The sequence below is a fragment of the Lolium perenne genome, chromosome 5 (genome assembly GCF_019359855.2).
Source record: "Lolium perenne isolate Kyuss_39 chromosome 5, Kyuss_2.0, whole genome shotgun sequence".
Taxonomy (NCBI): domain Eukaryota; kingdom Viridiplantae; phylum Streptophyta; class Magnoliopsida; order Poales; family Poaceae; genus Lolium; species Lolium perenne.
The window spans coordinates 235,100,652-235,113,381 of NC_067248.2; the positions used below are offsets into that span (position 1 = coordinate 235,100,652).

General features: G+C 49.3%; 1 protein-coding gene and 1 long non-coding RNA gene across 3 annotated transcripts; one reads left to right on the forward strand and one right to left on the reverse strand.

The window, feature by feature from the left end:
* Nucleotides 1-2,981: 2,981 nt before the first annotated feature.
* Nucleotides 2,982-9,492, forward strand: LOC127302300 (uncharacterized). The gene is made up of 4 exons (XM_051332715.2): nucleotides 2,982-3,237; nucleotides 4,645-4,940; nucleotides 5,481-5,594; nucleotides 9,164-9,492. Exons 1-4 carry the CDS (start codon nucleotides 3,175-3,177, stop codon nucleotides 9,285-9,287), a joined length of 597 nt encoding a protein of 198 aa, XP_051188675.1. The 5' UTR covers nucleotides 2,982-3,174; the 3' UTR covers nucleotides 9,288-9,492.
* Nucleotides 5,819-8,908, reverse strand: LOC127302301 (uncharacterized). Of its 2 annotated transcripts, XR_011745681.1 has the most exons (4): nucleotides 7,674-8,908; nucleotides 7,411-7,473; nucleotides 6,967-7,061; nucleotides 5,819-6,847 (listed from the first exon to the last, which is right to left on the reverse strand). It is a non-coding gene; the product is annotated as an uncharacterized lncRNA (long non-coding RNA). The 2 variants fall into 2 exon arrangements; XR_007852807.1 differs by lacking the exon at nucleotides 6,967-7,061.
* Nucleotides 9,493-12,730: the final 3,238 nt, after the last annotated feature.

The following is a 12,730-nucleotide window of genomic DNA, read 5'->3' on the forward strand; positions in this document are numbered from 1 at the left end:
ACGCTCTATTGATATTCTATTTGCTGATGATTCAATTAAAAATGGATTAGGAAGAGTTAACGATGTTATGGTTAAATTGCATATGATATATGTACCTGTTGATTTAATTGTCATGGACATGGGTAGCAATAACTCTAGTCCGATAATTCTCGGGAGACCATTTTTGAGAACCACATGAGCTATCATTGATTCAAAAGAAGGAAATGTCAAATTCCAAGTCTCACATAAGAAGTGTATGGAGCACTTTCCAAGGAAGGAGGTAGCACCAAGATTCAAGCTACCGACACCGGACTAGTTTAATGTCGAGTAGATTAGGTTTATTTTTATCTGCACTAGTTTGTAATATAAATTATCTATTTTTTGTTCTATCTAAACTAGTTTTATCCTATTTTCTGGATCTTATTTTGTGCTATTTTTTGCAAAATCGTGTTTGTGGCGCTGCATTTTAGCGCGCGAGCTGGAGGACGATTTGAACTATTTTGGCGCGTGGCTTTTTAGCGCTTCCAGTGGAGAAGAAACCGACGCCACACGCTATAGGACGATGCAGCACGCTGCAAAGCTGTTTTAGCACGCCACTATATAACGCCACCTTTGAAGATACTCTAGGGCATGTGCATTGCAGAGCCCTTGGGTGGGCTCCTTATATGTCAAAATCCAGATGAATGCAAGCGCATGTCCCTAGGAGCTAGATTTTGTAGGCAATTAAGTCATATACAATATACAATGGGAGGCGTTTAGAGTGGTGTTTAGAAAAATAAACCGGTTTTTATCTAAGCACTTGTGCTTATTTTTATCTAAACCGGTAGTACCAAAAGAGTTGTGATTCCTTTCCCAATATTTGTAAATTAGGATCCCGTTGTACATGCCCGAGAACTATATGTCTGGACAAGTGTATAAGGGTAGCTTGTGTACAGTGCACCCCGTGCCACGCAGAATTTTGTGGATTTTGTCATGTACCTCGTGAACACGGCAAAGCCTTTGTCTCGTGTGGACACACGGCAAACAGTACACGACATAATATACAACGACAAAGACTTCGCCATGTGTTTACAAAATGTGCATAACAAAGGCCTTTGTTGTGTGGATTTTCACGATGCACGGTAAAGAAAAGTAACTTCATAGCTGGAAGGAGTTGACGGGGAATTTTACCGTGTCTGTGTTTTCCTAGAATTTGAGTGTGTTTACATCTTTGTTGTGTGTTTTTTCAAAAAAAAAAATTCTGTGTGCCTAATTGTGCGAAACATGGTAAATGTGCGTCTGCCGCGCTTTTTGAAACATGGCAAAATATTGGAAAACGTTGCCTTCCCCCCGGGGGATCGGGCGTTCTTTCCTCCGTCTCCCACGCGCGACGCGTGTCCACGCGGTTACAGCGGTGGATCTACCTTATCTCCTTCCCCAAACCATCTCCTTCTTTCTCCAACCATTTCCGTTCTTCTCCCACTATCACGGCCACACGCAAGCGCGCCATGGCTCCTCCTCCGGCCATCACCTCGCGAGCGCGCCGCCCCGTTGCCAGCCTCCATCTCTGCGAACGCGCCTTACCCAAATCCCTTCCTCTTCGCACCGCCAGCCGTTCCTGCGTGTCGCGCCGCCGGCCGTTTCCGCGAGTTGCGCTGCCGGCCGTTGCTCCGAGTCCTCCCCCACCGCGCATATCTCATGGACACGGTCGCCGCCGTGGACATGCTGCAGATGTGGGCAGTTGGAAGAGGCGGTTGCTGCCCTCGTCGGCCGGCCTTGCTGCAAGGGGCTGTCGGCGTTGCGGCCAGCGGGGGAGAAGGTCGCTACCATCGGCGGCCAGCCGGCCAGCCTTGCTGCAAAGTAGTTGCCGACGTTGCTGCCAACAGCAGAGGTGGTTGCTACCAGCGGCGGCCGGCGTCGCTACAAACGGAGGTCGGGCTTGCTACAAGGGGTTGGAGGCGTTGCTACCAGCGGCGGAGGCAGATGCTGCCGGCAAGCGGAGGCGGTTGCTGCCAGCGGCGGCCATTGTCGCTACAAAGGGATGCCCGGCTTGCTACAAGAGGCTGGAGGCATTGCTACCAGCAGCGGAGGCTGTTGCTGCCGACGAGCGGAGGCGGTTGCTGCCTGTGGCGGCCAGCGTCGCTACAAAAGGCGGCCGGACTTGCTGCAAGGGAGCTGGCGGCGTTGCTGCCAAAGGTCCGTCATGGTTGCTGCGACCGGCCATCGCCATAGCCACCAAGGCTTCTTGTGGTTGCTACGAGCAACATAGGCAGTGCTGCGAGAGGTGGTGGTGGTGCAGCGAGCCATGAACGGAGATGCTACGGCGACGGTGCTGCCGGCGACACCAGCGATGGTAAGAGCGGAAAGAGGATGTGCTACTAGCCCTTGCCGGAGGTGCTACAAGCGGCGGAGGTGCTACAAGCGGCGGAGGTGCTACTGCGAGTGGCGGCGGCGCCGGTATCGCTACCGGCAGCTCGCCGGACTTCCGTCCATTTTTACTAGTTGTGGTAGCATCATGAGGCTCGATGCGCCCGTGGAGATGATGACCGATTTTCTATTTTTTCTTCTTTCCCTGCGGGGCATGTGGATGGCGGGGTCCACCGGTGGAGGTGGAGAAAATATCTGGCATGCATGTTGTATATCGAACGTACAGCGTGGGCTGGTTTGACTTGATCCTATGGCTGAGGACCCGGGGGATCGGATGATTTGATCCCCCGGGGGACGCCTAGCGCTTCCCCAAAATATTAGACACACGACAAAGAGAGATTTTGCCGTAGTGAATAAGACTAGCACGCTAGTTCTTAACGAGTCTGGCAAAGCTTCTTTTCGTCGTGTCAACGTTTTTGCCATCGAAATTCAAATGACACCGTAACTCAAATACTCTGGAAAAAAGAGAGGAACTAGCTGCCAATCATCAATCAATCAAGAAAAGAAAAGAAAAGAGCAAACCCCTCTTCGGTTCTTCCTTTCCACGGCTCGGTCCTCGGGCCACTGCCCCGTCCTCCTCTACACGTACCCCCTCTCCCAGTCACAAACCCCTCACGTCACCACTCACCAGTCACCACCCCGCTCCCCTTTCTCTCTCTCACCTCACGCGCACACGCAGCGCACGCCGCCACCGTAGCGGCAAAATGGCGAGCCCTCCTCCCCCGCTTCCTCCCCGCCGCCGCCGCCCACCCCGTGCTAACCAACCGGAGCGCGCCGCTGTTCCCGTGGATGCAGGTGATGGCTCAGAAGACGAAGGAGGCGGAGATCACGGAGCAGGACTCGCTGCTTCTAGTAAGTTTCCCTCCCTCGCGCCCCCCGTCCCCGGTCAGATTCCGCGCGATTCGACTCGATTCCGCCGGCTGGTCGAGATTTCCCCTCGCGTTTTCCGAGAAGCGAATGCCCTAGGATTTGGTTTGCTCGGTTGCGCGTACCGACTGCGTGGGGCTGGTTCGATTTGGGCGGATTCGAGCGTCGGTACCGCTCCGTTATCGGGGTCGTTTCGTTTGGGTTATTTTTTCGAGTTTTTCGGGGGTGGATTTTGAGTGCTGCTACCGGAGATTCCACCGATTTCGCGCGTGTTTGTGGCTGGTAAGGATGATTAGCGCGCGGCGGGGGTTTTTGTGGGGTTTCTGTTTCTGCTAGTCGAGTCGACGCTTTCGGTAGATTCCGCGACTGCTAGAATGGATTTGGTTCCTAGCTTTCTCCGCGAAGCATGCATTTGGGTCTCTACTCGAACGGGCTGTTGCGCTAGTACCGGTGTATCATCTGTTGACAGTTTTTTTTTCCTTCATGCTACTACTTGCTTGCTCAATTTCGCTCGCTGATTTGGTTTGGACCGTCGAATCTGCTTTTGGGAGGCTTCCCTCGTCGGTTCTCTCGATTTCGCAGGGAACTAGCAGGGAAATCCTTCTTTCTGGTTTGGTCTCTGCGATTCCGAAAATTGGGGGAACGGTTGAGCTGATCCCGACGCTTTTGTTTTTCTACTCCACTGATTGTTCGTTCGGCAAATCGTAGATGCGCTAGCTGTTCGGTAATCCCGTATCGATTTGGTGTGCTCGCTATGGCCGAAGTAATTCTCGCGTTTAGATTTGGTCGGCTGCAAATGTTGTTACGCGCTTGTAGTTTTTTTGCGGCAATTTACATCCAATTTGAAGCGTCCTGATAGAAGCGTCTACAACTTATCACTACCCAGAATTCTCTCTGTACGTGTGGATTTAGTTCAGTGTCATTTCCGGTATAATTTCTGAAGTTCTGGTGGCGGCCGATTGTTGATCATAACTTCACGCACCTTTCAAAATGTTTTGTCTACCTGGAACATGAATAATATGTTAGTAGTATTTACTAACTTGCATATCCCGAAATTAGCTTGGAACAGCAGCACGAACTTCTGTCATCTGAGGTTGAGTTAGATTATACTAGTCCCTCTTTCTAGGGGCAAGATCTTCTGTTGTTTAAGTGCTGCATATTAGAGTTTTTTTGTAGTCTTGAATCAGTTATTTTCTTCTGCTATGCTGTATGCTGTGCAATTTTGTATCTATGTATCTGCCTTCAGAAAATTATGTAGTCTTGGCATGTTAGGAAACCACCGAAAAAACTGTGGTATTCCTTGTTCTAAATATTACTACTAGTTGAGATCAAAATGGGATATTTTCCTCCTCCGGCGGCCGGATCTTCTGCGTCGTGTCTTGATTTGTGGAGGTTGTGACCGGCAGGTACTACCAAGGCACGAAGGAGCTGCCACTTCCTCCCGAGCTGCTGCTGCCTACCGACGGGCATGGAGGCGGGCAGGTGTGCAGCGACGGCCTGGGCACGGAGGCGGTCGGCGAGCTATCTTGGTCGTCCGTGGAGGCGGGTGAGAACGAGGAGGGCGCCGCCGTGGTGGCCTTCTCCTGCATGGCCCGCCTCACGGCCTCCCTCCCATTGTCGGTCTTGACAGAGAGGAGATGCCACCGCAGCCTTCCATCCATGCGCAGGCCGTACTTCTCCGCTTTCAGGTATACACACACAACGAGCGCTACCTATAGTTCCTCCACCGTACTTAGATGGTATTATCATTTTTCTTGATCAATCTTGAATGAACAACATCACTTAGATGTAACCTGAGTTTGCAAGGAATTGGAGTGGATTAGAAGGACCTTAAAAAGGATTTCGTTCCTGTATGTTACTGAAACATTGGTTACATAGAAATTGGGTTCAGTCCCATAGCTAGGACAGGAGTATGGCTGACTGGTTAATCAACCTTTTTCTTCCATGATTTCTGTTAGAAATTTTAGGCTTGCATAGAGTGTACTCCATTCATTGACTATATGTCTGCAGAAATGTCCTATGCCTACTTACTCTAATTTTCTTTATACTTAGACATTCCGAGTTTCTGCCCAAATGCCAATTAGGAATGCATTAGCTATTTATGCTGAATTCCACAACGGGCTGTTCTTTTGGCAGCTCCAGGCTCATGTTTTGGACCAGTAAGGAGTTACAGTAACCGACTTTTCAGTTGCCTGCCGTAATTGTTTTTCTGTTGTCTGTATTTGCAGCTGCAAAGACGTGTTATTATTGGACCTGTTGCATAGAGAGGCGGTGCAGGATCAACGAGAAGATGACAGCGTCTTTGCACGGAGCAGCTTCAAGACTGTGTCGTCATCCTCTCGGTACGTCCTCTCTTCTCTCTCTGTAGCATAAACTATTGGAGTACTTGTGCTTGTTTTGAATTCCTTTGTGCTGGAGTGCTTCTGCTTGTGTTTGTGCTGGAGTACTTGTGCTGGAGTGCTTATGCTTCTTAATTTGTTAGTACTGTCTCTAGGCTAGGCAGCTTAACTATACTCCATATATTTCTGGTAGTTCACACTGCAACTAAGGTGAATAATGCTTTTGGAGTACTCCCTCCGTCACAAAAAACTTGTCGTAGTGCCTCCCCCACCCGCGTTCATTTGCACTTTTACAGAAAACCCCCTACTAAATTTTTATTGTGTCAAATCTGGGCTTGAAATTGATTTTCAAATTTGCAATCTTCTCCGTCGATCGTCGTCTTCGTCGACGGCCTGCTTCCGTCGCGCGGACGCCGGCCGAGCGCGGACGCCGGCCGCACTCCATCTTCCTGGAAGCGCGCGAGTTCCCGCACTCCCTCTTCCAGGACGCACACGATCTCGAGGACGTACGCTCTTCCATCGCGGATGCGCACGAGCTCGGCCAGACTCGACAGGGCGGGTCGACCTGGCGGCCGGCCATCCGGCTAGACGCGCACTCTCCTACGGCGCCGGTGCTGCTCTCGTATTCGTTCTCGTCCGCCTCCGCAGCTCCATCGCCTTCCGCCTCCGCAGCTCCGTTTGGGCCCTGCCTCGCCGCCGCGCCAGAGGCCTCGCCGCGCGACCTGAGGAAGCTGCGCTAGGCCGGCGTCACCGTCCCGGCTAGATTCCCGGCCTCGCCGTACCGCCAGCTGCGCCCGGCCCCGACATTGAGCCCTCTTCCTCGTCGAGCATAGCACAGGTCCTCCCCTGCTGGGTTGCTGCAGGGCCGCTGGTACTCCTCGACCTGCTCCTCTTGCCGGCGAAACCGCAACGCCAAGCATCACTGCTGGTCATCGACCTTGTGCAGCCGGTGTCCTACAGAACCAACCTCTTCTGCCCCGACGTCCTCCTCTAGGAGCTCAAGGTGAGCTCAACCTGTGCATCTTGGTACTGTTTAACTGAAACTTGTGCACACCCTCGACCTCGCACTCGCCCTCAAGCACAGCCAGATTCCCCCATCCTGGCATTCTCCTCGACCTTCTGCAGCCGGTATCCTACAGAACCAACCCCTTCTGCCCCGACGTCCTCCTCCAGGAGCTCAAGGTGAGCTGAATCACTGAAACCTGTGCATATTGGTACTGTTTATCTGAAACTGTGTGCAGTTTTGTACAGTACTCCTGAAATGAAATCAGTGAGTATTGTTAACTGAAATGAAATGGTACTGTAAGGTGCGGAGGGGTAATAGACCAAACACTCATTAGCATATGAAGGTTGCTAATGAATTCAGAACGATTACCAGACTGGAGTACAATCAGCCCCAACTTAAAAATAAATGGAACAAACTGAAAAATGACTTCAACATTCATGTACTGTACTCCAGTTCTTCCATATCTGAAAAATGACAAGACTGGAATACATTCAAATGGAACAGAGGGATCTTTCATTTCCTGCAGAGTTGCATAGAGCACCAGTTGCTATTATGAACACTTATGCAGTTACAGGAATGTGCACCACTGAAGCTGGTGCTTTCTTTACTAGAGCAGTATACTGTTGCCAAAATCTTGCATATTTTAGATGAACTCAAAATTGCATATCAGGTTCTTGCATATTTTAGATGAACTCAAATCGAGTCCGAGAAACTAAAAAAGAATGTGAATAGTAACCAAAATGATTTTGCGCCATGAACATCACTTCAGAACTTAACTTTAACAGTAACTTTAAGAATAGTTTTGCGCCATACCAGTGTGCTAGTTGAATCTGCTGGAGTATTTCTCTTTCTCCATGAGTTATCCTCTTTGAATTTCTGCAAATAGAAAAGAAATGCTGAGTTGTTTTCCTCTTCAGGTTGTTTCATCATATCCAGGTGGCAAGAGTTGGACAGGAAGTACAAATATAACAACAAGATGAGCCTCAAAATTGATAAGGAAATAGTTCTCTCCAACAGCTATGTATTAGGACAAATTGATGGTGTACTTAACCGTCTCCGCGGTAGGAAGAGACTACCTTGTAATGCAGTGGGTGTGTGGAAGTATAACTTGATACACCAAAAGGACATCTTCTCAAAACCTTTGGTACACGGTAAGCTAGTATGCTCGATTCCCCTAATTCGCACTGTCTTGTGTATTCTTGTTCTCAAAACAAAACGATGTCATTCCCCTAATCTTGCTCTGTTACAGGAATGTGCACTGACCTACTGAAGACTGGGTATCAAAATGAATGCCAAAAGAAATGATTGAACAGACTACTGAAGACTCAAAGAATGAATCTCACCGAGCTCTAACCGCCACCACTACTACTCGACCTCTCTTTCGATTATCACTCTCAGTCCCTGATCATTGTATGGTTCGAATGGCCACAGGCTTTCCCTTTTATACACACAAACCAGCTAGCAGACCATCATCTCCTTCATTCCTTCCTCTCCATCCATCCACCCAGATGACTACAGAGCACAGCTGAACTAAGATTCCCGTACTCCATTACAGTGAGCAGTAAGAGAAGCAGTGAGGAGTACTCCATTACACAGCTACATGGAGTAGGGGAAGGAGGAGATGAGGAGCAGGGGTAGCATACCTGTTCGAGCTGCTGCTCGTAGGTGACGGAGACGACGAACAGGAGCCGCTCTCCGGCGCCAGCAGCCTACTCCATCAGCCGTCAGCAGCCCACTCCATCAGCCCACTCCATCCCGCTACCCGGCGCGAGCATGCGCTCCCCAGCGCAGCAGCAGATCCCCGTCGCCAGCATCCGATTCGATTCAAGCAGCGCTGCTGCAAATCCCTCCGCCACCGTGGGGGAAAAATCAAAGCTTGGCGGCGAGGAGAAGAGGGATGCAGCGAGGACGCGCGCGAGGGGGAGGGATGCGTCGCGGTAGAAGAAAGGCGGCGGCTTGGCGCGTTAGAGGAAGAGGGAGGGGGTGGAGCTAGGCGGCCGGCGGCCTGCGGCGTCGGCGGCGGCGGTCGGAATCGACGAGAGCGAGAGGGCGAGGACGAGAGCGGCGGTCGGAAGTGAGATAGGACCGAGGGTTTGGTCGCAGATTACTCAGGGGTGTTTTTGGGAAAATGCCCGTCCGACATGTTTTTCGGGACGGAGGGAGTATAATGCTTTCTACTCGAGTTTACTGTTGAATTTAGTTGAAAATGATTTCAGTTTGTTCACTAGTCGTTTGCCTGACAATAGTCTGATTCTCTTGGCTTTAGTTGAAAATGATTTCAGTTTATGAAAGTCTGAATTCTTCATTTAGACATACCCTATGATCAGTACTCACGGATTATCATGTTTGCTCAATGCTTGAATTAGCTTCTGCTCTCTTCAGTATGATGTTTAAATATCATCACCATTCAAACTGACAAATACTCTATGTTTAAATAATTGTCCTGTTTTCGCTCTAGTTACTTATAGATGTTCACCAAGTATATGTTTAAATATTCTTTACTGTGCACGTCTTTTTTCTGTCAAATGCAAGGTTGACAAACTGGGGATGTTGTATGTTACCTCAGGGGCAAACCTAGTGTTATCAAGAAGAGCATCGATAAGACGGTGCAATATCTAATCGAGGAGCTTAAGAAGAAGCTGAGGCCTATGAAGGGCAGTGGGGATGTCAAAATTGAGCTGCAGCTTTAGGATTTCATCTAAAGCAAAGCCATCTTGCACTTGCAGTATTTACTGTTTAGACTTCAGATTTCATTGCTCCAACTTATTTCATGATGAGGTGGAATTAATGTTGTCATTTCATTGAATAAAACAAGTGATGTACTATCTGCAGCATAATTCAAGGATACATGCCTTTTGTGTTTGATAAAAGAAGTACTCATATTTACATATCTCATGCTTTAAACTCCTTAATTTTCTTCAAAGCTCTGCTGGCATGCTGAAACTAAAATATTCTCGCTGTTACAATGTTGCTGGGGGGCGGCGGCTGGCTTCCAAGAGGTGCAGCTGCCGGCGACGAGTGAGAATCCTGCCGGGCAACGCCCACGGATGGATTCCGGCGAGCATGCATGCGCAGATGGACTCCGGCTAGCTGGTCGACGCCTGTGGATGGGCCTGGAGCTGCTAGGCGTGGACCAAGTTCTCATTTAGTCCCTGGTTACAGCAAATTGCTAATTCAATTCTGGCACTGATCATGAAATTTACTCCCCAAATTAGCAGTGCTACAATGTTGACCGCTGCTTCCTTCTCCCAACGTGTTTAGCTGAACAGCTCTAATGGTGCAGTGCTTGTGAGCTTAACTGTCGCAGAATGTTTCTTCTATACAGTAGTCGAAACCCACATGTACAACCTAGAACTAAACTGCATTTCTATTCTACCTGATAATAGGAGTCGAAAAATATTTTAGGCTTTAACCTAGGACAAAGTCTGGATCACTTTCAGCTTCATCCATGGGTAATAAACCATGTGTATGTATCCATCCCCATCTGCACTGCTATCCATGTTCACGCACATTCTTATTTCAGGTTTCTCAGCAGTTTGCTGCGTGTATTTTGTTACCTGACAATACAAAAGCATCGCTAAGTGCTGTTTCTGTGTTGCCAAAAGCCAAATTTGTTTCCGTGGAGCCAATAAGCAAGCAGGAGTAGGAAGTATTGGAGCTTAACTTAGAGTTGGCAGAAGAGGCTATTTTGAAACAGGGACAACATGTTGGTTGATGCACCTTAACCTTTCACAAGTATTATCACCAGATCAGCATAACAATAAAACTGAATTGAACATTTCTTTTGGGGAACACAAGATGAACCTTTATAGTGGTGCTTGGCAGTATTTTTTTCTTTGAGACCATGCTTGATTTTATTGACCTGTAAATAATATTGGCAATTCATTGCTAACCTTGCACCAATTCAATTGCTTAGGGAGCAATGTATTGCACCAATTCAGTTGCTGCAAATAATATTGGCAACTCAACTAACGGATGATGCATGGTAGCCACTGAAACTAGCACAAGAACATGATCCCCCATCTCTGATGCATGGTAGCCACTGAGACTTGAACTACTATTGCAGATGCAGAAGCGATGCGGACATGCAGGACCGGAGGAGAAGAGAAGATCACAGCCAGGCGGTTGGCTAGCTGGGGGAGATGCGCAGGTGCTTGGCTGCAGATCATGGGGAGGTGCTTGGCCAGAAGAGATCATGGAGAGGTGCCGGCTAGGTTCTTGACCGGAGTAGATCGCGACGTGCTGGCTTGGCCAGAGTAGATCACGGCCAACTGCTTACTTGGCCGAAGAAGATCAGGGCGAGGTGCTATCTGGGGGAGGAGAAGATTCCAGGAGCGGAGGAGCTGCTGGGGATTCTGGAGCGGAGGCGCGCCTGGGGGCGGGGGAGGGGCGCTGCTGGACCTGCTGGGGGCGGGGATCCGTGGAGGTGCTGCTGGTCGCCGGGGGCGGAACGCGACCGAAGAGGACGACGCGAGATTCTGATTTCTATAAGGGCAGAGACGTAAATTCACTCGTTTTCACCTGGTCGGAAATCCCCCCCCAAACATCTTACATTACGTAACGGAGGGAGTACTGGCAAGTAACCACTCTTCATGCCCCCCTGTACAATAGATTTGTCAGTAGTCTCAGCTGCAGCAAACACCGTGACATTGCCCACCCCTGTCTTTCGACAGACCAAGAAATGAAAAATGGCTCGACAAACGGCTGCTTCCACTCCATTGGATCTGATCTTACACGCACTCGTGAGCTACCGGAGACAGAGCAGAATGTGTCCATGCAGAAGGACCCCAGCAGGACTCCGACCAGGTATGACTAAAAACCTGATCCCCAAGTAGTCAACAATCTCGCACCCAAATGCAGATGTGGCAAAAGGGAAGATGGTGCTTGACTCAACCAAAGGCTTTAAAAGAATGAAGGAGACAGCCACCAATATGCAGGGGAGTAAAGCCAACATGGATGCCACCAAAACCAGGTGAGGTCAAGCTTAATGTGGATGACGCTTTTACCCAAGATGGTGCAGGTACATGTATGGTGCTGCGAGATCACCAGGGACATGTTATTTTTTGCAGCGTGCCGATCCATTACCTATTGTCGAGATGCTACAGAAGCTGAGCTGACGGCAATCGAGGAAGGGCTTCGTCTAGCGTTGCATTGGACAAGCCTGAACTTCACGATTGAAACAGACTGCTAAGTGCTAACGCTGCCGAGTTGATCAAGGGATCCTCTCCAAATATGTCAGTTTATGCTTTTAAAATCAGTGTTATCCGTGAATTATTACAGGAAAGAGATGTTAGTATAGCTAAGATTAGTCGTGGGATTAATGTAGTGAGCCACGAGCTAGCTAAGCTTAGCCGAGTTAATGCTAGAACTGAATTCTGGATGAGGGACTTCCCTCAGGAAGTTGCTGCAGCAGTTGTTGTTGATTGTAATTTGGCTCAAAGTTAATGAAATTTCTTTCCTCCGCAAAAAAATAATAATACAATCTCGCACCATTAAGAATTTGAGCTTGAACTTGATGAATCTGCGATATGCCTTGTCGCAGCCAGCTACGTCACTGGAGAGCGGGGTGCACGGCAAGCGAACCAGGAAGGCCAGCATGGTAAGAGTTTCATGTTAATTCCTCCACCAGGCTTCTGTCTTCCCTCAATAAAGATTGGCCGCTGGCCCTTTGAATTCCTCCACCGAGCTACAACTATTTGACTTGATCCATAGATCTAGTGCATTTGACATGTGTTGGATTTAATAGGCAATTTCCGTGTGAGTTTAATTACCGAAAGCAACATTATAGATGCACAAGCATACTTAACCACATAAATCAGACTAAGCACATGCATCAGATCTGAACATGGAACAAGTAGCAGTGCAAGGTAGGAGAGGAAAAGCACGTACATCGCGACCGGGAAGGTCGCACTAGCAGCAGCACCACCACCACCATGGGAGTTGTTGATGTCGCCCATGGTGTGGTCGGATCTGTCGATGAAGCAGCCGAACCGACGAAGAAGAGCACGAACAGCAGCGAGCAGTCGCGCCGAGACGCTCCCTAAAAACCTTATCGTCCGTCTCCCGGTGCAGGATCTCAACGGACGGGGTTTCGGAGGCCTGCTCTCCCGGACGGCTGTGTACGCAGTCGCGG